Raw genomic sequence first — 24,541 nt, 5'->3', positions numbered from 1 at the left:
GCGCCCTGTGATTCTGAAGCGGATCCCAGGATAACAACTCACCAACAGGGGCTGAATTGTGTCCCCCCAGCAAATTCCTATGTTGCGTTCCTAACCCTAAATACCTCAGAACGGGGCTGTATTTGTCGGTGGGGCCTTCCAGGAGGTAATTAAGGCAAGAGGAAGGTCACGAGGTGGGGGGGGGCCCATCCCACGGGACTGGGGTCCTATAAGAGGAGGGGGACGGGGCCACACACAGGCCCAGGGGGATGACCACCCGAGGACACGGGAAGAACACATGGGGAGATCTCCATGCCCTGGACAGAGGCCTCAGGAGACGCCAGCCCAGCCCACGCCTGGCCTCGATCTCGCTGACTTCCAGCTTCCAGCACGTGAGGGAGTGAGTCCCTGCTGTCTAAGTCCCCCCAGTACGCGGAGCTCCGCTGCGGCAGCCCCGGCTACCTCCCCACTCACTCGCAAAGTACCCAGAGGAGCCCTGGCCCAAACAGAAATAATAAGAGAAAGTAATTTTAATATGTATGTTTACGTGTCCATCTTTTTTTTAACTCGGATTTTGCGAACAGCTTGTTACAGAAGGTCCAGCGGGTCACGAGAGGAGCCTGAGCCCAGCTGTGCGCATGGACGGCCCCCCACGCTCTGCGGTGGCGCACGCACGGGCAGGACCCCCACGGGCTGGCCCCCCCGGCCCCAGGACGCTGGGCTTGGTCAGGAGTGCAGTAACAGACATGTGGACGAAATGCTCAGGCCCCAGAACACCGCAGGGGGAAAGCCACCGCCCCCCTTCCCCAGTTCCCGGAACACCCCCAAGGGCGGGGGGGCAGACCTTACTTTGTTCCTACATCTGTCCCCATTTTCCCTTTTTATTTTTATTTATTTATTTTTTTAAAGATTTTATTTATTTGACAGAGAGACACAGCGAGAGAGGGAACACAAGCAGGGGGAGCGGGAGAGGGAGAAGCAGGCTTCCCGCCGAGCAGGGAGCCCGATGCGGGGCTCGATCCCAGGACCCCGGGACCATGACCTGAGCCGAAGGCAGACGCTTAACGACTGAGCCACCCAGGCGCCCCCCTTTTTATTTTTTTAATTCGAAGAGTTTGTATTACTTTTAAAATAAAGAGCAGAATTATTTTTAGAAACCTACCCCAAGCCCCCAGGGCAATGAAGGGCGAGCGGAGGAGAGGAGGAGAAGCCTCTCCACCGAAGGGTGGGAGAGAGGGGTAGACCCCTGGCAGGGTCCCAGCAGGAGGCTGCCTGAGCTGGGGGCGCCGGGGCAGGCGCTGCTCACCGTGCGGCCCACTCACCTTGGTGGCCGGGGACTCCCGGGGGACCGTCTTCAGCAGCTCAGCCACCACGTCCTGCATCTCCACCAGCGCCTTGTGGCTGCCAGACAGCTTCTGCTCCACAGAGAGGCTGGCTGATTCCAGCTGGGGCGGCCCCCCTCCCCCAGCCCCACGCGCACCCAGCTCAGGCGGGCCCGGGGCGGGGAAGCTGCTCCCTCTTCCCCGTGAGGCTGTCCCCACACACGCAGAGGTAATACAGATTCCAAAAGCACAGTGACTTCAAAGGGGTAGTTCTTCAGGACCCCCGAGGGCCATGCAATCATGTGCAGCGACAGGCAGTGGGCCAAAGCGTTTCCCTCCAAACTCCACCATGACACCTGCCTAGTTATTCCACAGTGGGCCCCGGACCCCTCCCGCGGTGAGGCATCCCTGGGCCCCTCCGCGCCTGCCAGACGGCTGGCTCTGCCCTGCAAGGTGGCCAGGGGCAACCCAAGAACTGAAAGGAATCCCAGGTATTTGGATGGCATTAAGCAGTCCACCCCAAAAGACTTGTGCCGAGGGCACCAGGGCGCTAACCCCAGGGGCAGTTAGTGATGTCAACATGGCATTCATCCAGCTGCCCCCCAACAGCTCCTCGGGTCCCAGAATCTAATGACGTCTGAGAGGGGCCGAGGGGCTAAGGGGCTGCAGACATCGGGGCTGTGGGACTCAAGACCTGTGCGGCCTCCCAGGGGCAGGAGAAGCCCGAGCACTCACCTGCTGGAAGGGGTTGGTGGCACGGGGCGAGCAGGCCAGGTAGTACTGCAGGATGTCTGCAGAGAGAGGTCCAGGTAGCTGCGTGAGGCCTGCCGCGTGCATGTGCTGTGCGCGTCTGTGTGTGCACAAGCACGTGTGTGCTGGTGTGCATCCGTGTGCACGTGTGTGGGTATACATGCTTGCACATAACTGTGTATCTACATGTAGGTCTGCGTGTGTGCCTGTGTGTGCATTTCTGCACACGTGCGTGAACAGACACGCATGCCCGTGTGTGCACGCGTCTGTATGTTGTCCCTGTGTGTGCTCGAGCACGTGTGCGAGGAGATGTGGCCTGCAGGGAGCCCAGGGCCAGGGCCCAGACCCTTCTGCTACAAGCAGGGTCCTTACAGCATGCACGATCAACTCTTGGGGCGCAGCCCTGTTCCTCCCTTCCCCCTGGGGCAGCAGACGCGGCACCGGGGGTGGGCAAGGAGTCAGAAGAGCCACGGGGATGCATCTGCTCCTGGCTTGCTGGGGCAAGCTGGGATAACAGTTCTTAGGCTGGAGCAGCGCCCCCCAAAGGAGGGGACACGGCCTGGGTGTGGCAGCTGGGGGGGGCCCAGAACTCAGGTGGCCTGCCTGTCTACTCCCCATAAACACGTGTGTCGATTTGGCGTCCAACATTCAAAGATGGGGGTTCACTTACAATTCTGATTCTGAAAACCTCAAAAGACCCGAGCCTGGCTGGAGCTGAGGGGGAACTCAGACCCTGTCTGCCTGGCCCCATGTCCACGAGGCCCTCCGCCCGCAGGCCCGCTTGGCGGGCTCAGGGCCCTTAACCTGAAGCAGCGACACTGCTTTGGAGTCCCAGGCCTCCCTTCTGGGGGCCCCCGGGGCCTGGGGCAAGAGCTGGCACGCACATCAGGCCTGCGCTCCCACCGAGCGTATGAAACCCAGTTCACTTTGGCCACCTGTAAATGGAGCCAGCACGCCGGCCTTGGCACTGCCTGGCCCTGGGAGGGGTGGCCTGTGGCTCGCAGGCAGGGGCTCACGCTCCCTTGAGGCTGGGGGCTGCTCGTGCTTGCTAAGGACCCACGAGTCCTGAGCAGTGAGGACCTGGGGAGGCCGGGGAGCAGACAACCCTCCCTCCTGGGGGGGCTCCTCAGGCTTAGGTGGAACCTGTTCCTTCAACCAGAGAAGCTAAAAACCAGCCCACGTGCTCACCCCTGTGGCTTTCTCAGGCAAAGAGGGAAGACGGTCCCGTGAGGCCAGGATCTTAAGGCCACTTACAACAGCCCCCTACCCTACTCTCAAGGAAGCCGCAGCACTAGGGCAGCAGGGCAAACCCACAAGCTTGGCTGCACCCGAGCCCCAGAGTCCTACATGCATCTGCCTCCTGCGATGGCCAACGTGCAGCACACTGCGGGCTCCCAACCCCAGACCTGCTCCCCACCCACCCCGCCTCGGTGCAGGGCTCCTGAGACCACGGTGGCTCAGGCAGAGAGCAGAGTCCTCGGTTGCTCCCTCCCTACACCGTGCTTCTCCAGGAGCCCCATCCTGCTGCACGTCCCCATCCACCTCTCACCCCGCGGGCTCAAGGCACTCCATCTCCTGCCTGGAGGGGCGCCTCGCTGCCTTCCTGCTTGACCTCCTTGTCGCTCCAACAGCTTTGAAGGAAGCTTTGAAAAGGCAATCCAATCGTGGACCATGTCTCTTCAGGGCTTCCAACCCTCCAACGGATCCCCCAGAATTAAGCCCGAATTCCTGCCCTGCTGGCCTCCCCACCCTCTCCTCTCACAACAGGTCTATTTTCTGCCTCACAAACATATCAAGTTTGTCTCTGCCTCAGGGCCTTGGCACAAGACACACAGCCTCCTCTGGTTCAATTTTAATGCCACCTCCTCAGCAGGCCACGCTGTCTGCTCTGCAGCGGTCTGTCACCACTTGCCCCCCTGGCCCCATCACCTGCCTCCACCCTCACCCCACCCCCATCACTGGCCTCACACAGCACCTAGCCTCATATTCTCAGCAGCCCCCAACTCACAGAAGGTGTTCCTATTCACTCACTAGCTTCCTGATCTGTGTGGGTCCTGCCTCCCCCAGACCGAGGGCCCACGAGGGAGGGGATGCCTTGGCCTCGCTCAGTTGGGTCTCCCTAGCCTGGCCACCGGGTTGCCGGCTCAGACACAGCTGCAGACTCACCCCCACTCAGCACCGAGTGCTCCTCCACCATCCTGGTCACATAAGTGTCGGGGTCCACACAGAAGTCACTGGAGCCCTGGGGGGAGGTGCAGGTAAGGAAGAGGGGGTGACCAAGCTAGGTCCCCCATCCTTCAGCTCTCACGGATAGAGCCTGAGCCCCAGGTCTGCTCTCGGCTCCGGAAGGTAAAATATGAATGTGGGAGGGGCGCCTGGGTGGCTCAGTTGCTTAAGCGACTGCCTTCGGCTCAGGTCATGATCCTGGAGTCCCGGGATCGAGTCCCGCATCGGGCTCCCTGCTCGGCGGGGAGTCTGCTTCTCCCTCTGACCCTCTTCCCTCTTGTGCTGTCTCTCATTCTCTCTTTCTCAAATAAAATCTTTAAAAAAAATATATATATATATAAAATACAAATGTGGGGAGGCACTGGCTTGCTGTGTGCCCACAGAAAGGTCCCCACTCCTCGTGGAACCTCGGCGTCCCAGGGGAGAGGCGTGTGACATCTCCTCCCCCCTCCCCATGCCTCAGCCCAACAGACCGGGATCACACATCCCCCCTGCCACTCACCACAGACACGGCCAGCTCCAAGCCCAGTGCGCCCCAGCTGATGACCAGGGCCAGGACCCCCAGTAGGCAGACCCTTGGGGCAAAAGAAAGCCAATCAGCACCCCCCAAAGGCTGGGGTGGCTGCAGGCCAGAGGGCCGGGGCCCTGGGGAACATCTGGGGGTGTGCCCACACAAGGGCTGTGACTCCTCCTTAGCTAGAGCCACCCGAAGGCCGGGCACGGACAGACCTCCCTCCCAGCTGGGGCAGGCCGGGGTGCGGCTCATAGTAGGGCCGGGCGGGGGGGGAGGGTGCTGGTCTTCCTGCTTCCCCCTCCCCCTGGCAGGCAGCGGGTCTTGGCCTTCGCCCGGCTCGCCAGAGTGTGGCCAGAGGGACCTGTTAGCCTGGGCCAGACCCCATGGGGCCCAAGCCCTGCAGGGTGCTGCCTCGGACCACCCGGCAGGGTTCTGGCCGGCTCCCGCCTCACCTGAAGCCTGACCTCACCTGTCTCCCCGTTCCCTGCAGTCCAGCCCCCCAGCCTCCCTGCTGCTCCTCACACTCTCCCCACTGCAGGCCACGTGCTGACGGTCAGACGTCCCTGGGTCCCCCGGGCTCTGCTCCGGTCTCCCCTCCCCCGCCAGGCCTCCAGGGCACTGCGGACTGCCCTGCCCACCCCGTTCTCCCTTTCCCGCAGCACTGTCACCCACAGTGCCTGGCCCGCGTGGGGGCAGGACACGGCTGTTCAACTGTCCCGGGGGGGGGGGGAGGAGAACATCTCACCACTACCCTACAGAAGAGCCATCTCCGTCTTCATCTTTGAGATGAGGAGACGGAGTGTCTGTGTCAGGGGGCCACCCACCCAAGGTGGCCGGCTGAGTGAGCGGCACAGTGGGGCTCTGAATCCAGACCGCCGCCAGGCCAAGGACAGAGCCTCCAGCTTGACCTTCTGGCGTCCCCACGATTAGCTGATCCGCACAGGTCCTCAGGTGTCTCTGGTTACAGTGTGCGGACTCAAGGGGGAGGAGCCCAGCAGGAACCAAGGACCGCCAGGGCAGATGTGCGCACCACTGGGGGCACAGGCCAAGGGCACAGGAGGGCCAGAGTGGGGCCCCACCCTTGGGCAGACCAGTGTCCAGATGCACGGACGGGGGAGGGAGAGCAGGGCTGACTCAGAAGATGGTGCTTTGGGTGGCCTCCCCCACTGTCCCCCCTCGCCCCTCAGGCCCACAGACTCACCCAACCAGAATGCCCTTGGAGCTGCGGATGAGGCCGACCAGCACCAGCAGGCAGACGGCCACGTCAAGGAGCAGCAGGCCCAGGTAGCCCAGCCACCTGTGGGCACACAGAGGGTGTGGGTGGCGCCCTGGGATGGGGGTGGTGCTCAGGCAGGGCCCAGCGGACCGGAGGGACACAACCTGGGGCCCAGAGGCACAACCAGGGGCAGTTCAGGAATATGGGGACTACAGGGGCTGGCATCAGCCTTCTTGTAAAAGAGGTCCTGGGGAACTCGGCCCCTCCCACCCCTAAAACCTCAGCCCCGGGGCTCTGCGGCCACCCCTCCCACGGGCACTAGGGGCCAGGTGGGGCGGGCAGAAAAGAGGGCCAGCCGCACCTGTACCAGTCGTAGAGGTCCACCTGCTCCGCCAGCACCTCGAGCGACACGCTGGGGTTCCTCCAGAACGGGATGGCAGCTGTGTAGCCCAGCAGCGTCTGGAGAAGGCCCTGCAGCCGCTGGACTGCACGCAGGGGCTCTGGCCGTGTGGCCAGCTGCCGCTCCAGGCTCTGCAGGCTGGGCTCCGCCGAGCGGTTCAGAGCGGCCGCCGTGTCCCACACCTGTGCCGGGCCGGGGGCCGGTGAGCCCGGGCACAGACCCGCCCCCAGCACATGCCCACCCCTCGGGCACACACGCAGACATTGGGTTTAGGAGCAGGGACAGAGCCCCCCTCCCCACTGGACGGCCACTCACGCGGTCCTGGACCCCTGCCACCGTGCGGTTGGCGTGGCGGAGCGAGTAGGTGGCCCGATGGATGCCGTCACTGGTCTCCCCGTTGCCATAGAACCCCACGGCGATGCCGGCGCTGAGACGGGGGCGGGCGGGAGGCGTGTGAGGGCGCGGCCGGGCCCCTCGCCTGCCCGCCTGCCCGCGGGGAGCTCCCTCCGGCCCCGTCCCGCCCCGCGCTCACCTGCAGACCAGCGTGGCGATGATGACGCACCAGGCGGTGCAGCAGCAGTCGGCGTCCAGGTGCTCCTCGCTCTTGCGCCGTCGGCAGCACAGCCAGAAGGAGTAGAAGAGCAGGAAGAGGAGATCCAGGGCGAGGCAGGCCAGCGCGGCAGCCCCCAGCAGCAGCAGCGCCTGTGCGAGGTGGGGACGCGGCGCTGGAGGAGCGGGCGCGCGCCCGGCTCCGCGCACCTGTAACACCGCGCGCCGGCGCACTCCCCCCGAACCGTCCTCCAGCTCTGGGGACACCTGGGTGCTTGCCTGCGATCCCCCAGACTCCCGTCCTTAACCCTGCACTAGCCACCAGGACCGCACCCAAGCCACACTCGGAGGGGCCGGGCGGGCAGGGCCGTGGGGTCCTCCCAGGGTCCTCCCCCCTCAGCGTGGACCCTGCTCTGGACCTGGCCGCCTTTGCGAGGCCCCGGGCCCTGGGAAGCCAGAAGGGCCCCGAATTCTCCAGCCACATCCCGGGAGTCGCCAGGGTGGAGGATGTGCCCGCGGCAGCCCCCTCCTGGCACCGAGGTCGGCACCCCCCACGGGAAGTGGTTCACTTGATCCAGCAGGGACACCCACTGTGGGCTGGGCCTCCATCTGTTGGAACACGGGCCAGGCCTGCCTCCCCTGGGCACCACGCTCTCCCTATCGCCTGGCCCAGGGCATCACCTCCGTTCACTGGTAAAGAAACTGGCTTCAGGGAAGATATGGAGGAAGGACCCACGTGCCCACATCATGGCCCCGCTGGGACCTCTACCACGTCCTGTGTTGGGGTGGGGGTGGTGGCCTGACCATGTGCACCACATGGGGGGTGGTAAAGTGCCACGCAGAAGGCCCAACACACAGCGGCACCCACCCCACGGGGACCATCAGATTTGTGGTGTGGCCGCTGGGCACCCCATAGCTGCCCTCACAGGCACTGCCGCAGAGACACTGGGCCTCAGGGGGACCTGGAAACACCCTCCCTCCCCATGTCTGAACGCTCAGCAACGTGGCTGTCCCTGGAGTGCCCTGGGGGGTGGAACGCCCACCGGCCCCCCACCCCCCCGGCAGGGACCCTTGGGAAGAGAGGCTCAGCCACAGAGGCCCTGGGACCGCTACCTTGCAGCCCTGGCCCCCAGCACGTCTCCCAGGAGATGGTTGCCAGGCAGCGGAGGCAGGATGGCACTCCCCGCCCCCCCCCCCCAGGAGCCTGCTGGTCCCAGAGGTCTCCCACCAGGCCCACCATCCCTGGCCAGCCCCTCATACCTGAGGTGGAGCTCTTCCACCTCCCACCTGACCAGGGCCTGCACCTCCAGCCATGCTTCAAAGCAACATTGGTGCCCTGCGGACTGAGGAGCCGGGCGGCACGACGAGGCACAGGGTGGGGGCCCCATCTTGGGGGAGACCAGGGTGGCACCGTGGGGCTGCAGTCACAGGCCACGGCCGTGCCCCGTGGGCTGCCATCCGGGGCTGGCGCCCTCCATTCCTCCTGCAGGCCGGGGGTGCAGCCGCCCACCGCCCCTGCACTGGCAGGAGGCCTGAAGGGCCCTGGCTGCCCCTGCGCACGCGTGGGTGGGGGGAGGGGAGCTGGCCTCGGGCCACCTCCTCAGCCCAAGGCTCCCGGAGGCCAGGGGCGCTCATGTCACAGAGGGTAGGTGCTCCCACGACCCAGGCCGCAGGCAGGGGTCTCCAGGCCAGAGTCGGGCGTGTCATGGGGCCAAGGGCCAGCCAGGGAGGGGCTCGCCTCGCCGGTCCTGGGATCAGGACTGCCCTCACCCTGCCCAGCACCGGATGTCAATAAACACTAGAGCGCTTGCAACAGCACGGTCGAATGGGTTCCCTGGGTCTGCCTCCCACGCACGGGCCGGACATTGACCCGAGGTGCCACAGGCCCTGCCCCCCCCCCACCTTGTCGGGCAGAGGCAAAGGGCAGAACACAACACGGCCCCTGGGGCCATGGCTCGCTCGGGACATCTGTGCTGACATGACCAAGGCCACCCTCCAGCCCCCAGTCACCATGGCCTGACACGGCCACCGGGTCTCCGCCCCTGCCCCGCACCCTCAGAGACCACACCACACCCAGATCGAGCTCCCGTTAAGGCCCTGCTGACCCTGGCTCCCAGGGTTCTAACAGCCTTCCCTCGGCCCTGGCTGGAGCCGGCGTACCCTGCCACCGTGCCGCCTCCTCTCCTGCCCGTACCCTCCCCCCGCCCCGGAGAACAGGGCGGGCTCGGAACGGGTGTTCAAATCCGCACATGGACGCACATGGACGCACATCCTCCCGAGGTGGGGGAGCCGGGGCCAGAGGCACGGGGCCCGAGAGCCTACCCGGCCCCTCACAGTGACGACAGGCCCAGTCACTGCCTCAGGGCTGTCAGGACCACCCACTCCCATGTGCCAGATGGGGAAACTGAGGCAAGAGAAGCACCACCGGCCGAGCAGGCCCCTCACATCTGGAGCCAGGCGGGGCTCACCGCGCCTCTGGGAGCCAAGGCAGGTGCCAGGCCCCACAGGCCCCCGACAGACGCTGCTCGCAGCCCCCGGAGCGGCCAGGCTGGTGGGCGGCGGGGGACGGCACCTGCCGGACGCGAGCTGGGCCACGCAGAGCCAGAGGGCAGGACGGGAGCACGCCGGGACAAGTCTGTGGGTTGACCGTGGCCAGGCGCCTCTCCGAGCCGGCTTGTCCTTGTCCGGAAGGTCAGGGAGGGGCCGCACCCCTGCGGGCAGAAGTTCCCCTTGTACCCTCCTTGAGCCCTCTCCTACAGCTTTCATTTGGTTTGTTTGGTTGTTGTGGGTCTTTTGGGGTTTTCTTTTCTTGAAAACCACACACTTGTACTAACTTTATAATTAAAACGCAGAACCAGAAACCTGTTAGTAGCTCTCTCCAGCTGAGCGTGGGAGGCCCCTGGTCCGAGCCCAGCTCTGCCACGTGACCGTTCCCGCGCAGTCGGGCCCTGCTGCACTCTGCACCCCGGTCTCACCTTTGTGAGGCGATGTGACCGTCCCCTGGCCCCGGGGCTGTCCTGCAGGAGAAGGCCCCCGGCAGCCGAGGTGGGGTGGGCCCCTCTCAGTCTGTGGCGTGGTCACACAGGCCCTGCTGGCGCCCAGTCCCCCAGGAGCCACAGTGGAGGAGAGGCACACCCTGGCTGGCTACCAGGAGGCCCAGAACTGCCTTCAGTTAGACAGAGGCACGCCCCCCCAGCCACCCTAAAACTCAGGCCCACGTGGGGCGGTCCAGCCTGCTGGGAACCAAAGCACCAAGGTTCTAATGCTGCTCAGCCTGGCTCAAAGACATGACCGTGAGTCAGTGACTTCAACCTCCATGCCTCAGTTTCCCCACCTATAGGGTGGAGACAGGAACCTCTGTCTCCTGGCTGGGGTGTGTGAGGACTGCAGGAGCCAGTCCCTGGAGACATTCAGAACAGCACCTCCACGGGGGTCCCCCAGGAAAGGTCAGGGTCTCGAGGGCTGCTGCCCGGTGGGCGGCACGGGGGCAGAAAGTGGACACCTTGGCCGCTGGGGCGGGGGGGGGTCCAGGACAAGCTGAGCACGTCCACATCTATGCCCACACGTGCACTCCCGCACCCATGTGTTCCTAGATGTTCACGCCCATATTCACACTCACACGTGCACGTGAGCGGTCACCCTGTGGTCTCCCCAGCAGCCTGTGGCTGGAGCTCCTGGGGGTCGTGGGCAGGGAGGGGGGGGGTCCCAAGCACCTGGGTGTTGGGCCACCTGCTGTGACTGGGAAGAGGGGAAGGCCGCCTCACACACGGCCACCTGCCTGGGGACACAGCCGCCATGGCCACAGGCGCGGAGGACACCACTCCCATCCCAGCCCTGCCTCACGGCGCCTAGTCAAGGAGCAGGGGCTAGGGGATGACCACTGCCCAGGGAGCCCCAGGGCCAGGCTTGACGGTGATCCTGTGTCCTGGGGCTCAGAGCTGGGTACCAAGGGGGTAAGTGACTTTGCAGAGGCTTCCCTGGAGGCAATGACAGGCAGAAGCCCGGGTGCCCCCGCTGCCACCCCCACATCACCCCTGTAACCCTGCCCACTGGGAGCCAGGCGTCCACACACCCAGGGTGCTACCTCGTCCCCTGCTGGTCTGTCTGCCCAGCTCCAGGAAGCCCCCTGACCAGGAGTGGGGTCTGTCTGCCCACACCTTCCCCGGGGAGTGCTGGAAAGGCCTCCTGAGCTCATCAATTTAGCAGGGGCGGTGCTCCCTCTGGCACTCAGACCTGGCCCCCTGGCTCCCCACCCCAAGGTCTGAGCGGCTGGGAGCTTCGTCTCTGGCAGGACGGCGGGCTCCGGGGCCCGGACCACCACAGCTCCCCTCAGCCCCAGGGCAGGTGCCAGCACCCTCCCGGTTCACACAGGGGGGCTCGGCGGCGGTGGCGGGGGGGGGGGGGGCCGTCCAGCCCATCACGGCGAAGCTGCAGAGCCTGTTGCCAGCTGGGTGCCCGAGCCGGGCACGGGGGCGCCCAGCGTGACCTCTGGCCCCGTCTCCTCTTCGGCCGGCGTGCCCATGGCAGCCCCGCCTCCCCTGGCCAGGGGCTGGCGTCCCCTTCACTTCCCCTGGGCCCATTCAGAAAGAGAATGGGAAATGTCTGATCAGCATCTGGGCTCTGACCAAATGGAATTTTCCGTCTGTGATGGAAGTGATGTCAGCGCTCGGTCAGGCGAGGCGAGATGCTCAGGCCCGTATCCTGACCGCGGGCCACGGTGCCAGCTGCCAGCCACCTGAAGCGCTAAGAGCACGCTGGGCTCTGTGAGGGCGCCTGCAGTGGGGCCTCGTGTGGCCCTCCCGCCCCTCCAGCTCATTTCTCAGCCCTGGACCACCCCCCGCCTCCCAAGGCTCCTGCAGCCCCTGCCAGAGGACGGCCCCCGCCCTGGCCTGTGCCCACACACTCTCCTGTGAGCCCCAAGGCCCCCCAAAGCCCCCACCCACTCTGGAAACACCCCACGAGCCAGAGCTTGGGGTCTAGAGCCTCCCCCTGGCCCAGGTCTGAGGTCTCCCGAGGGACCCAAGACCCCAGCCTTGGCAGGCGAGCAGGGGGCAAGACGGGCCCAGGGAAGCAGCTGTTTTCCGTGTGAGCCTAAGCTGGTTCCCTGCACGGGGTCGGGGGGGATCCCTGGCTCAGCCCCAGGCTTGCTGGCAGTTGGGGTACTGGGGGCCCCAACTAGCCCTGGGAGGGGAGGGCCCACAGTGTGCCACCAAACCTTACTAAGAGCTTTGCAGCGGGAGGCTTGGCCCCATCCATGGACGGAGACCACGGTGTGAGGGGCTGAGGACTATGAGCCCGTCCCTTTGACGCCCCACCACTGGCCTGGACACGGCCTGTCAGTGGCCGGGCCCCTGCACCCGACCCATGCACAACGTCAGGCTCAGCTCCAGGGCAGGCCACACCAATGTGCCCGAGGCCAACAGACCAGGGTAGCCACACAGGACCCCGGCTACACACAGGAAGCCCGGTCGCAGCCACATGCAAGCCTGTGCAGGAGCACGTCACATGTGGACCACACGTTGGGACCCCCAGTGGACCATCTCCCCACACACCCCCTCCCTGGAGAGGAGCCTCTGTGCCTGAGGTTCCCCCCCTCACCATGGCATGAGAGGGGCCAGCAAGGCCCCAAAGCCTGCAGAGGTGGGTGCCCCTGCAGAAGGCCGTGGTCGGCAGGCCTGCCCCTCAGCTTGCCCCCGCTCCTCCCTGCACCAGCCCTCCCTTTGAGGCAGCTCGTCCAGCGGCAAAGGGCAAAGCTCCAAAGAGAAGGCAAGTCCAAATTCCTCCAGGGGCCCAGGACCCCACTGCCCCACACCCCAACATCCTCATGTTGGTCACCCCTGCCTCACTGGAGTGGGGAGGCCCTCGGTCCGGGGCCAGCCTGAGACCAAGCGCATCAGCATGTGTGGCATCCAGACTCAGCACCAGGCCTGACATGGGGACACAGGGCACAAGACACACAGCCCCCGTGGGGCAGGCGTCTCCCAGAATCCCGGCAGTGCAGGCCCCGTAGTCTTGGAGGGCCTGGGAGCCAGGCGGATGAGCAGGGGTGCAGAAACACGTGTCAGAGCGCACCATCAGGGCACCATGGGAGGCAGGGGATCCAGGCTGCCCACCTGTGTCCTGAGGGGCACTGGTGGATAGGGCGGGGGCAGACAGGTGCGGTGGGAGGGGAGCAGCATGCCCCTCCACTGCTTCCAGGGGCAGGGGGGCGTCCTACTCCAGCCCCAGAACGGCCAAGGGCCTTCCTCCAGAGGAAGAGACCAGGTTAGGGTGTCCAGGAGGCTGGCGGGATCCCAAACCCCAAGGCACCATCTAGGAACGCACACGTGTGTGTCGGCTGGAGCCCTGGGGCTGGGCTGGGCCGCAGCCCTGGCTCCTCTGTGTCTGGGGTGCCTTGCCGGGAAGGGCTCCCAGCGCACAGGGCTGACCGCTCCCTGACGGCTGGCTCTCGGCCTCCGCAACCACTGTGGCCCAGCCGCACACACGGCTCGCTGGTCCCCCGACCACCTGGGGAGGGGGCGGCACCCACCTTCCAGGCCAGGGGCCTGAGGCCAGAAGGGACACAGAGGCCATACATGTAAGTGACGCAGGAAGCAGTGTCTGAGCCCACACAGGCCTCCTGAGGAGAGCCCCGGAAAAGGCCCGCCTCACCTCCCGGGCCAGCCTGAGTGGGTGCCGAGGGCCCTGGCCGTGCAGCGGAGCTGGGCGCCAGGCTGGCTGTTCGGCCCGCAGCCCCCCACGCCTCTAACACACTTGGCTGCAGCTCCCAGATGCCGACCAGAAATTAAAAACAGATTTTCCACTGAGCTGGGCTTGGGTTTCACGAATTCCATGACGGTGAGCTCGTGGCCATCCTGGAGAACGCACAGCCAGCGCCCGGCCAAGCAGGAGCCCAGAAGGGGCCCAGCTGTCCGTCCGAGTCCCCCCACGCTGAGGTCTGAGACCTGGAGCACCAGGCTTCACATGGACATGCAGCAGCTGCGCCCCGATGTCCCCACAGGGTACACACCACACTCGCCCTTGTCCTCCAGGAACCACGGGGACAGAGGCGTGGCAAGGCCGGACCTGGGCGGAAGGCCCCGAGGAAGCTCTAGCGGGTCACGCCCCAACCCAGCCCCCACCCGCTGCCCTCTGGGTGCCCGTGCCACACAGGCTTACGGAGTGAACGGTCACACAAGAGCATGGCACAGGGGCTGCCCTCCCCACGGCGAGGGTGTCTGTTTTGGTCCTGGCGTTCGAACACATTTCCCAGCATGACACCCAGAAAAGTCCTCCGCTCCTCCCCAGGCTTGTCTGTAAGCGCCTCTCCACCGGCCACCCCTAGAGACCCAGGCCACAGGCCTCACAGACAGCCCAGAGCCACCAGACGGGCCCTGTCCCATCACTGGGCCAGCCCGAGCCCAGTCCCAGGACACACATCAACCAGGGAGATATGGCTCAGGGGGTGCAGCCTAACCCCAGACTCGGGGGCCAGGGCTGGACCGCACACCAGAACTTCCGTAGCAGCCCTCACGGTAGTCAGGAGCCCAGTGGAGTGCACGGGGCCAGAGCAGACAGAACTGGGTGGGGGGCACCGTGGGCCGGTACCCTCCTCAGAGGAAGAAGGCAGTGGCCACTCAGGCTGTGGGCAAGCCGGCCTTACCCCACGCCCTCGGCTAGTACGGGACAGGCCCAACCACCACGGGTGCCTGTGGGACAAAACAGAGCCCCTGTGGTCGACACCTACCCCTCACAGCCCACCTGCCTCTTCTGTGGGGACCCTGGCCTCAGCCAGCTTCCTCTGGGGAGTGGAAGGGGCCTGCCAACTGAGGCCCGAGGGGGGCCCCATGTGTGGGTTTGTGTGTGTGCACGAGCCCATCTGGGCACCTAGCAACCCAACCCCTGGGCAGGGGGGCAGTGGAAAGGGAGTCTCACGAGGGGCCCCGCACAGCCACTCTCCCACAACCCACCCGCCCCCTGCAGGCCCTGGCGCAGCCTGGGCCCTCCACCTGGTCCTGCTCCTGGGGGCACACCCCATACCCAGGTGCCTTCCCTGCAGCCCTCCTCCTGCCCCTGATATTGGCCTGGAGGCCTGGCCTTGACTGAGACCCACCGAAGTCCGCACAGCCCCATCCAGAGCATGAAGCAGACTCGCTGTCTCGGCAGATGTGTGCCACGGACGCCCCAGGAGCCCTGCTGGGCAGACGGCAGACCCGATTTGGGGGGCATGTGCCATCCCATCTCTGGCAGGGACCCCAGGGCAGGCCCTGGCATTCATGGGCCCCTCCTTAGGACCTTAGCTCAGGGCACCCTCTGGACGGTGGCCCCCACCAATGACAGCGTGAGTGGCTCCCTGCTCTGGGCAACCGGGCCCAGCATGGCCCATCAGAGCCCCACCACACCGAGCTGCCATGGTCTGTCTGTGGGTCTGAGTCCTCACCCTCCCCAAGACCACGAGAAGCTCCGCAGAGCCATGCGAGGGCTGTGTGTGTGTCCTGGCCCAGCACAGGGCTAAGGGCAGGCACTCCTGGGGTTCTGCCACAACTACCACCAGCCTGGTCACATGCCCCAGTCCTGGGGCGGGGGTCATGGGGGGAACTTCCCATATCTGTGACCCAGTCCCTGGGCTGCGGATTTGGTTCCTCTTCCCCAAAGACTCAGCAGAGCTGCCTGGGGGGAGGGGGCCCAGTCCCAATACCCACTGTGCTCCCCAGAACCAGCCCCTGCTGGGGGGCCCAGGAAGTCTCTGCACGGGGGCTGCTGTGTCCACGGAAAGGGGGGGTGGCAGGCTGGACCAGCAGCCACCGATGCTGGCTGGCCAGTGGCCTAGACTCTGCGCCTAGAGCGGCCATGACCCCCACCCCGAGGGCCACTGTGTGGCCGCCCAGAGAAATGCTGGGAAAAAGAACAGCAGGGGCCCCTCTGGCAGCGCAACTGCGGCCCGGGCTAAGAGCCACAGCGCAGCCTGCCCAAAGCCTGCCCAAGGGCCCCTGGCCGGGGCCAAACAGCTCATGTCCCTTCCTGCCCGTCCCCTGCGCAGAGCACTACAGCACTGGGGACACGGGCTCCTCACCACCTCCCCAGACCCTTGAAAACCAGGCAGAAGGATGGGGCCCGATGATGCTGACTCCACAGCAATGCCAAGTTTCCCATGACCTCCCCCACCCACACTGCCACCAAGGTGCAGACCTGGTCACAGAGGTAACCAAAGGCCGCGCCCCCAACCCCCTCCCCCGCCAACAAGGAAACAGTCCATCTGTTCCACAGGGGCTACCCTGTCCCCCCACCCCTGCATCCCCAACGTCCAGCTCCTCAGCTCTGTCCGTGCACGGGGTACTCTAGAAGCTTCCGCCCACTCCTCAGTAAGCTCTGTCTCATTTGGTGTGTTTCTGTCACCTGCAGCCTCAGCATCCTGACTGTCACCATGGGACGCTGACCAAGCGTCAAGAACCAAGGGCCAACAATAGGGTCCAAAAGGCAGTGACAATAAGGGCGCACGGTGTGAATGTAGTTTTAAGTGACACCCACCCCACAGGACTCTGCATGGACAGAATCCAGCCAGAGGGGCTTTTGGGGGGTTTTTTTCACGCTTGTTCCTATTTTCCAAATGTTCCATGAGTGTTTATCAGTTTTGTAAATGAGAAGACAGGCGACCCACACTTTTCTGAACCTCTGGATCAGTGAGGAGGGTGAGAACAGGGCTGGCCCACCCACAGGGCACGGCTGCTATGCCACCACCAGCCTGCAGTCAGGGACGCGACTGAACTTGCTGGAGTCTGTGGTCATAGCTAGGAGACCACTGGCCCCCGACGGTCATAGGACCCAGAGCTCAAAATGCCCTCTAAGCAGACACCAGATCTGGGTTCACGCACCTCCAGGCACAGAGTGCTCACTACATCCCAAGGCAGGACATTCAGACTCCCTTATTTGGGGCTGAGGCTCAGGCTTCTCTCTGCCTCAGGGCCTTTGCATGTGCTCTTCCTGATGCCAGGAACTGTCTTCCCCAAGGTCTATGCGTGGCTACTTCAGTCTTATCTTTAGGGTCTCAGGACGTTCACGGCCTAGCTGACACCCTCCACGGCAGGCCTGGTAGCACCTCCTCCAAGAAGCCTTCCCTGACCACTGAGCTCCTAAAAGCCCTGTCCTGATGCCTCTGGCACCTCATAGCTTCCAGCCCACCCCCACCAACCCCGAGTTGGCAGAGGGAACAAGCACGGATAAGAGAGGCTAAGGGCAAAGGGAGTGAAGTTGACTTCTGTCTCAGGACGCAGGGGTGTGGAGAGGCTTGGGAGGGGGAGTCATGAGGGCTGGTGGGGACTGATGGGGCAGACACCCTGAGGGAAGCCCAGAGAGATGGCTGGTCGCACCCAAGGTCACACAAGTAGGAAGCAACAGAGCTGGTGCCCGGGCCCCCACTCTCCAGCCTGAAGAGGAGGCTCCGGGACCCCTGCCCAAAGCCAGGACAGGCCCTACCATCACCAGAGCAGGCTGGCCTCAGGCCACATCAGGCCCCACACACGGGGCCCAGCCGGCTCCACTCAGCCGTGATGGCCACTAGGGAGTCTCCTCCTTCCTCTGGGCCTGCAATCCTCCTCACTGCCCCCCCCAAAAATGAGAGTCCCCCCCCCCCACTGAGCCACCCCTGGTGCGGGGAGCTCTGGGCCCAGCCCCAGGGGAACCAGATCAGCAGCCCCTCCTGCCAGGCAGATGGGGGGTGGGGTAGCACAGAGCAAACTCCAGAAGCTTCTCTGCCTCCTTCCAGTATCTGCCTTCCCACAGATCCCCATCAGCCCCCACACAAACCACAGTGGCACCCTCCCTGTAATCTGTCCATTCAGCAAACCTCACGGGCCCCCAAGAGATGGATGCAAAGGCCGTGGGGCACCTCCTCTCCAGGATGGCAGCCTTGGGAACATGGGAACCTGAGACCCTCAGCCCCAAGAGAAATGCCATCCTTGCTCCTGCAGAGGCTCCAAAGTCCCCAGTGGAGGACCAGCCAGGACCCTGGGAGCCCTCAGAATCGCCCTGCGTCGGCTCCTAGCCCCTGCAGGGGGCCGGCAGAGGGGGACCCCGGAGGCCCCCACCCTCCCACGACTGACTCTGGCTCCTACCATCTACTCATTATGTGATTCTGAGCCAATCCCCTCTCTGAGCCTCGGTTTGCTAATCTGTACAATGGAGACAATCATCCTCATCTCCCAGGCTTGTGTGAGAAAGGGCTGGTGAGAGACAGCCCCACACAGTGTCCCAAAACGGCCTAGCTCATGGGGTTTTCCAGTGGATTTTACCAGGGCTCCCAGCAGTGGATGGTGGGGGCAGGAAATAGCAAAGGCTGGTCTCCTCATGCCACACACACCCCCTCTTCCCTGGACTGAGGCCCCACTCATCCCCTGGGTAGTCCAGAAGGCAGAAGCCCTCCTCCCCAGTTGGACCCAGCCCACATGGGGGGGTACAGGGCTGCCAGATCCGGTAGCCCAGGTGGGGGCCTGTGTAACAGGCTCCCAGGCCAAGAGGGGGTGCCTGGGTCAGGAGGCTGAGGGCTCTATCACCCACCAGAGGGAAATGGGATGGGAACAGCTGCCCCCCAACCGCAGCGAGGAATACTCCACCGGGGGAGGCAGGAAGGGGCTGCAGGCCATGGCTCGCACTGACCCACTGCCCAGCCATGCAGGAAAGGAGCTCTGTCTATTGCAACCAAAAATGGAGCAGGGGCACAGGGCCCTTGCACCCCCCACTGCGACCCCACAAAAGTGGGCCAGCCCAGATTTTGGGATGTGACAATGAAGGATCAGAGAGCTCAAGTGCTCGCCTAAAAGCACCAGCACAGGAGGGCAGGGGCAGGATGTATGTCCAGGCCTGGCTCATTCTACAGCCCCCAGCCAGGAGCGGAGGCGGCGGGGGATGGAGACAGGCTGGTTTCCACGCCGTGAATTATTCAGTGGCTAATTCTGCTCCGCAGAGAGGAGGCAGGAGAGTGAGTCAGAGCCCTCCCACAGCGGAGGAGGGAACAGTACTCACAGAAGCTGGGGGCAGACACGAGGGACCTCTCAGCGGCACAGGGCCCTGCAGGGAGTCAGACTGAGTGGCGGGGGGGGGGGGGGGGGGGCGGGGGGAGGGAGGGGGCAGCCACCATTCTGGAGGCCTCCACAGGCTGTAGGCATCCGCCCCTCACTCACTCCCCACAACGTATCCCAGGAGCCCCAGAGGGCAGGGGGGGCAAGCAGCCGGCCCAACCGAGGTTGGCAGCATGGCAGGTGCAGCCCGCAGGCCAGCTCTGTGCGGATCCCAGACACCCCAGGTGGCCCCAGGGGCAGCCCCAGAGCTTCCCAACTGATAACTGGCAGAGAACTTCCTAAAGTAAAGCATGGCCCCTGGCCTGCGGGTGCCAGGGAACGGACGTGACAGAGCCAAGACATAAGGAAGGCCCCGGGGAGCACAGAAGGGTGCTGTTCCCACACTGGTCAGCACCCCAAGGCTGGGCTTCTAGAACGTGGGCGTCGAGTTTTATAAAAATCTTGCTGTCTCTGGGCATGCCTGGGCAACCCCTGGCCCCCTTCTAGTCTGCTTGGAAACAGATCAGCAGGGCTGGGGGAGCAGGCCCGTTGGGGAGAAGGCTGCAAAGGCTTCCACTGCTCCCCACTCTGCCCAGGCTCAGCCCCTTTCCAGCCTCCCTGACGGAGGCCCACCTCGGGTTCCTGTGGCCGGGCCTCCCTTCCTCAGGGGCTCCTGGCAGGCCAGGTGTCACTGCACCTGGCCATCCAGCAGGGGGTCACTGCGGGCCAGAGAGGGCTGGCATCTGCCCAGCTCACTCACCCACCAAAATCTTGGCAGGGCATGGGATTCCCCAGCTTGGGGGGGGGGGAGGAGGGGGGGAGGAATCCCCTCCCGGCTGCACCCTGTGCTCTCAGGTATCAGCTTGGTCTCAGAGCCCGGGGCTCCTCTGGGCTGGGGGCTGTGCAGGGCCCCAGCTCAGGGCTGCCCCAGGTGCTGGGCAGGGGCCTGGGCTGGAGCTGACGGCTGGCAGAGGGGGCTCCAGGGAGGGAAGTGAGGAGGCTGCATATGACCCCAGAAAGGAGGGCCTAAGTGACACCAGAGGAGGAAGCTAGAATCTGCAGGAGGGCCGTGGACCCTCGATGCAGGATGGGGGTCTTTAGACGCTCGTGGAGGGGAGCCCCAGGACGCAGGAGGAGACCCTGGAGAAGAAAGGGGGCTGTGACTCACAAGAAGGCAGAGGCCGTGACCCTCCAGGAGGATGGGGGCGACGGCGACCCTCGGGGAGGGGGACTCCCGAGACCCTCGATTAGGGAGGGGGGTTTCGGGAGTCTTCAGACCTTCGAACGGAGGGGCCGTGACCCAGGGCCCTGACCCCCGACCCGGGGGGGGGCGCGTCACCTGCTGGTAGTCGGTGTCCTCGGGCCGGAACTGGCTGCTGGTGGTCTCCCAGCGCAGGTCGAAGTGGGGGAGCCGGTGCAGGAGGTTCACCCACCAGGGCGCCGCGTAGCTGACCCCGGCCATGGCGGGCTGGCCGTCTCGGGCGCGTGCCGCCGTGGGGCTCCCTCGCTGGCCAGGGGGCGAGGGGTTCAGGGGTCCGCCAACCCCCGCCTGGCCGCCCGCATCGCCCGCACACTCCTGGGCCCGGCCCGGCCCGGCTCGGCCCGGCTCGGCAGCGCTCGGCTCCGCTCGGCCGCCCGCGCCCGCCGCCTCTTTGTTCGCCGCCGCCGCCGCCGCCGTCGCCGCCGCCGCCGCCGCCGCAGCAGCCGCCTCCTCGCGCCCCCGCCCGCTGCCCGCCGCCCCGCCCTCGCGCCGCCATTGGCCCGCCGCCCGTCGGCCCCGCCCCGCCCCCAGCCCCGCCCCCCTCCGCCATTGGCCCGCCGACCGCCGGCCCTGCCCCTCTGTCCGCCGGCCCACCGCCCGCTGGCTCCGCCCCCCCGCGCGCCCGCCCCCGGTCCCGCCATTGGCTCGCTGGACGAGGCTCCGCCCACCAGGGGGGCCCCTTCCCGCGGCCGAGGGGCGCAGTCTCTCCACCCGCAGGTGGGGGCGGGAGCTGCAACCCTGGCAGCACGTCCACTCGCCTAGCCGTGCTTCTCCGGGAGCTCGCTCGTTGGCTCGACCATTGCACGTTCCTTGAGCTTCTGCGGGGGTCGGCCTGGAGGGGCTGGGCCGGCCTCCCCCGCACGCAGCCTGTGTAGCCCGCAAGCCTGTCTGTCAAATAACGATGGTCTGGACTCACAGTCGGACTTGGTCATCGATGGCTGTGTGATCTTGAACAAGTTACATATGCTCTCTGTTCATCAATGCCCCTGTCTGTGAAAGGGAAGTACAATGAGTCTAAGTGCTCAGGACATCAAAGCGTGACCCAGTAGAGTGTGTAAGGGGGTGGACGCGTAGATCCAGTCCCTGCCTGGCCACCCCTTTGGGGAAGGTGGCGTCTTCTGTTAAGACCCAAGAGAAACACAGTGCTCTGTCCTGGCCTCCTTGAGCCTGGAAGTGAAGGCAACGGCCAGGGAGGGCCCAGCGTGGACTTTGGAGCCACATAGCCACACTTCCTAATAGGCATCATCATGCTTATTAAAGTCGAGCTGGGAGCCCCAAGAACAGAGGAGGCTGGAAATGCTCTAAGTACTTGGCCCCGGCTCGCCCCTCTCTCTGCACCCCAGGGCAGTAGGTTCATATCATCTTGGCTCTGGCTTGTCACCACCCTGCGGCATTATTTCTGGACCTCTTGCATTCTGAGAAACAGGTCCTTCCCTACACCTGGGACTTTGCCACCTGCTTTGCTCTGGCTCAGCCAGCTCTGTGGGCAGACGGGCCCCTTCCGGCAGGCTGGGCCGGGCTCTTGCAGATAACTGGGCAGTGGCTTCCCAAAAGGCCTGTCCCTCTGCTCACCTGATTGCCCTGACTTGTCTGTTTTCTTGTAATAAAGCTGGGTGGCCTCACTCAGCCTCCTGCAAAGGCCTGTGGGCATAGGAGAGGCCTTTGCAAAACTGTGGTTTCTACCCTCGGGATTATTTAGGTACCACCCCATTGGGGAATAATGGCCTGGCAGAAAGAGAGAGGTCATATTCTCCATCCCTAAAGGGCATAGTTTCTGATTATAAGCAGCAGGTCACACAGCCACAGACCCCCTGCTTCACCCCGACTCGCATGCCCCCAACACCAGTGTGGCCGGCCCACCAGGGTGCCCCTGGAGAGGCATGGAGTCTATGAGCTCTTTTCCGTGTTTCTAGAAGCCTCCAAATATTGTGCATTTTCCGCTGATAAGGCCAGAAATCCTGACCCAAACATAGGAAATGATAACGCAGCTGTACTGAGTTGGCTTGTGTGCCCCCCCCCCCCAGAAAAGATATGTCCGTGTCCTAACTCCTGGTGCCTGTGACTGATTTTATCTGGAAATAGGACCGTTGCAAATGTGATCAAGTTTTGAGGTCATACCAGATTAAGGAGGGCCCCAATGCAATGGTGGTGTCTTCATAAGAAGAGGGAATTTGGACACGTCGGCTAGGAGATACAGAGACACAGGGGGAAACACCGTATGAAGACAGGAGCAGAGATGGGGTTCCTGCACCCAGAAGGGCAAAGGGGAAAGGGAGAATACGGGGTCGGGGGGGAAGGGCACAGGAAGGCCTGTCCCCACCCCGCCCTCCGTGGGTCTGGTGGCACTGGCTCGAGTGACAGTGGTATTTCCTGCCTGTCCTAGGTGACTGTGGCCAGACTCTGGCCCCACTCTACAGATGGAGAAAGTGAGGCCCAGGGCCCAACCTTGCTCTGGAGGCGTGAGAATCACCACCCAACCAAGGAACAAAGATTCAGCCTTGTGCTGTTGGCCAGAAATGGAATGACCTGAAGGAGGGTCCTAGTGGGCCTAGAGGTCAGGGAGGACTCAGTCTGCTACTCAGGGCACTGACCAGGGCGCCAAGGGACATACTTTGAGTGACTCAGCAGTGGCTCAGGAGAAGGCAGCGGATGAGGAAACAGCTAGTCGTCTCCCAGCTAGGAAAACAGCTGGGGCATCCTGGGAGGCGATAAGCTGCTGGGCATCCCATCCCCTCTACCATGGGGACCCGGGGCCGGGAGCCCCGAAGGCCTCAGCACGGCCGGTCCGTGAAGGCAAGGAAGATAGCGGGCAGTCCCCAGCTGAGCAGCCCGGAGCCAGGCGCCCCTGGAGTGTCTACACCCACCGTGTCCTCCGGCCCAAGGCCAGGTGCCCTCATCACAGAGGGGGAAAGGGCAGGAGAGAGGGGTTTCAAGGCTCAGAAATGAAGACACTTATTCCTCATCCACACAGGTGGGAGACAGATAAGCCTTAGTGTCCTGTATTTGAGACGGGATTAACACCCGTCGCATGTCCTGCGGAGGAGGCATGGGGGAGGCCGTGTCTGGAGACCGCATCAGGAGCCGGGCTCCCGGGTGCGCTCCGTGAGTGGGCACCATTCTGGGGCTCCCAGGACTTCACCTCCAAGCCCTGAATCTCTTCTTTCCCCTGTTCCTAAGTTAACTTTCCCACACGCCCATCTCCGATCCTCTGTGAGGCTTCGCCTTCTCGGGGCTGAAACGGGCAGAGTCATGCGTAGCTCAGGGGCCGGTGAGAAGCCAGTAAGACGACCTCGCATAGCAGCACTGTTCTCGACAGCCGAGAGGCGGAAACCACCCACGTGTCCATCCGTGGGTGGACAGATGGGGTGCAGCCTCCCAGCGGGGTATTCTACCCAGCCATGGAAGGAATGAAGCACAGACTCACTCTACAACGTGGATGAACCTCGAGAACGTGACGCCGAGTGACAGAAGCCAGACCCCAAAGGCCACGTCTCGTGTGATTCCGCTTCTAAGAAACGTCCAGAGTGAGCAAACCCCTAGAAACCGAAAGTGGACGAGTGGTTGCCAGGGGCTGGGGTGGCGGGCGTGGGAGGAACGGGGAGTGACTGGTTATGGGTGTTGGGGTTTTTGCTCGGGGTGATGGGGATATTTTGGGAAGAGAGGTGGTGGCTGCACAACATTGTGAATGTACCGAACGCCACTGAACTGCTCACTTAAAAACGGTCAGAATCATTATGCAGATCCTACACACGCACACAATACGACTGCAACCCTCCCGCCCCTCCCTCCCTTCCTTCCTTCCTTCCGGTGAAGTCAAGTTTGTGAGTGAAGGACAGAGACCGGGAAAGCTGCTTGGAAGCATCTGGTAGAGGCATCTGGAAGGGGGTGGGAGGGCAGGCCAGGCCAGAACTCCCCAGGCTCCGTGTCCCAGGCCAGGAAGGTGGCTGGGTTGACGCTCCTGAATGGCTGTCCCAAGACCTGTGGGCGCCAGGAGAAAGGCCAGGCAGGGCCGGGTCCCCAGATGCTGGGGCGGAAGCCAGAACAATGGCGTCCCCCGCCTTTGGACCCCTTCCCGAGAGGTTCACATTTTCCATGGAGATAGCACTCATGAGAACTGGCAGGGAGAAGAGAAAGCCAGCGGCCGGGTTTCCCTGGCACCTGCTGTGATGTGGCTGGGTGACGCTCCCCTGCATGGCCAGGCCCACGCCCACTCCCTGCAGACACCTGGCTCCTGGGTCCTGGCCCACGGGAAAGCCTCGGGAGCACTGCTTTCAAGGTGGCCCGGTGGAGAG

At 64.3% G+C, this 24,541-nt stretch overlaps 1 protein-coding gene across 1 annotated transcript in view; it reads right to left on the bottom strand.

Annotated features, from left to right (window-relative positions):
- The window catches only part of TTYH3 (tweety family member 3), a 30,287-nt gene extending 9,625 nt beyond the window's left edge, over positions 1-20,662 (bottom strand). The window contains exons 1-9 of the mRNA XM_028091835.2: positions 20,328-20,662; positions 6,940-7,109; positions 6,723-6,834; positions 6,369-6,589; positions 5,993-6,088; positions 4,780-4,852; positions 4,218-4,293; positions 2,037-2,092; positions 1,302-1,394 (exon numbers count right to left, since the gene is read on the bottom strand). Coding sequence (XP_027947636.1) covers positions 1,302-1,394; positions 2,037-2,092; positions 4,218-4,293; positions 4,780-4,852; positions 5,993-6,088; positions 6,369-6,589; positions 6,723-6,834; positions 6,940-7,109; positions 20,328-20,450 — 1,020 coding nt within the window. The 5' untranslated portion in view covers positions 20,451-20,662. The remainder of the gene's footprint in view (positions 1-1,301; positions 1,395-2,036; positions 2,093-4,217; positions 4,294-4,779; positions 4,853-5,992; positions 6,089-6,368; positions 6,590-6,722; positions 6,835-6,939; positions 7,110-20,327) is intronic.
- Between the last annotated feature and the right edge of the window lie 3,879 nt (positions 20,663-24,541).

This window comes from Eumetopias jubatus, unplaced genomic scaffold (assembly GCF_037043125.1).
Source record: "Eumetopias jubatus isolate StellerSeaLion01/CBP00866 unplaced genomic scaffold, mEumJub1_p1.0 scaffold_12, whole genome shotgun sequence".
Classification (NCBI taxonomy): Eukaryota; Metazoa; Chordata; class Mammalia; order Carnivora; family Otariidae; genus Eumetopias; species Eumetopias jubatus.
Note: the sequence above shows the minus strand (reverse complement) of the source record. Positions and strands in the feature narration are given on the sequence as shown.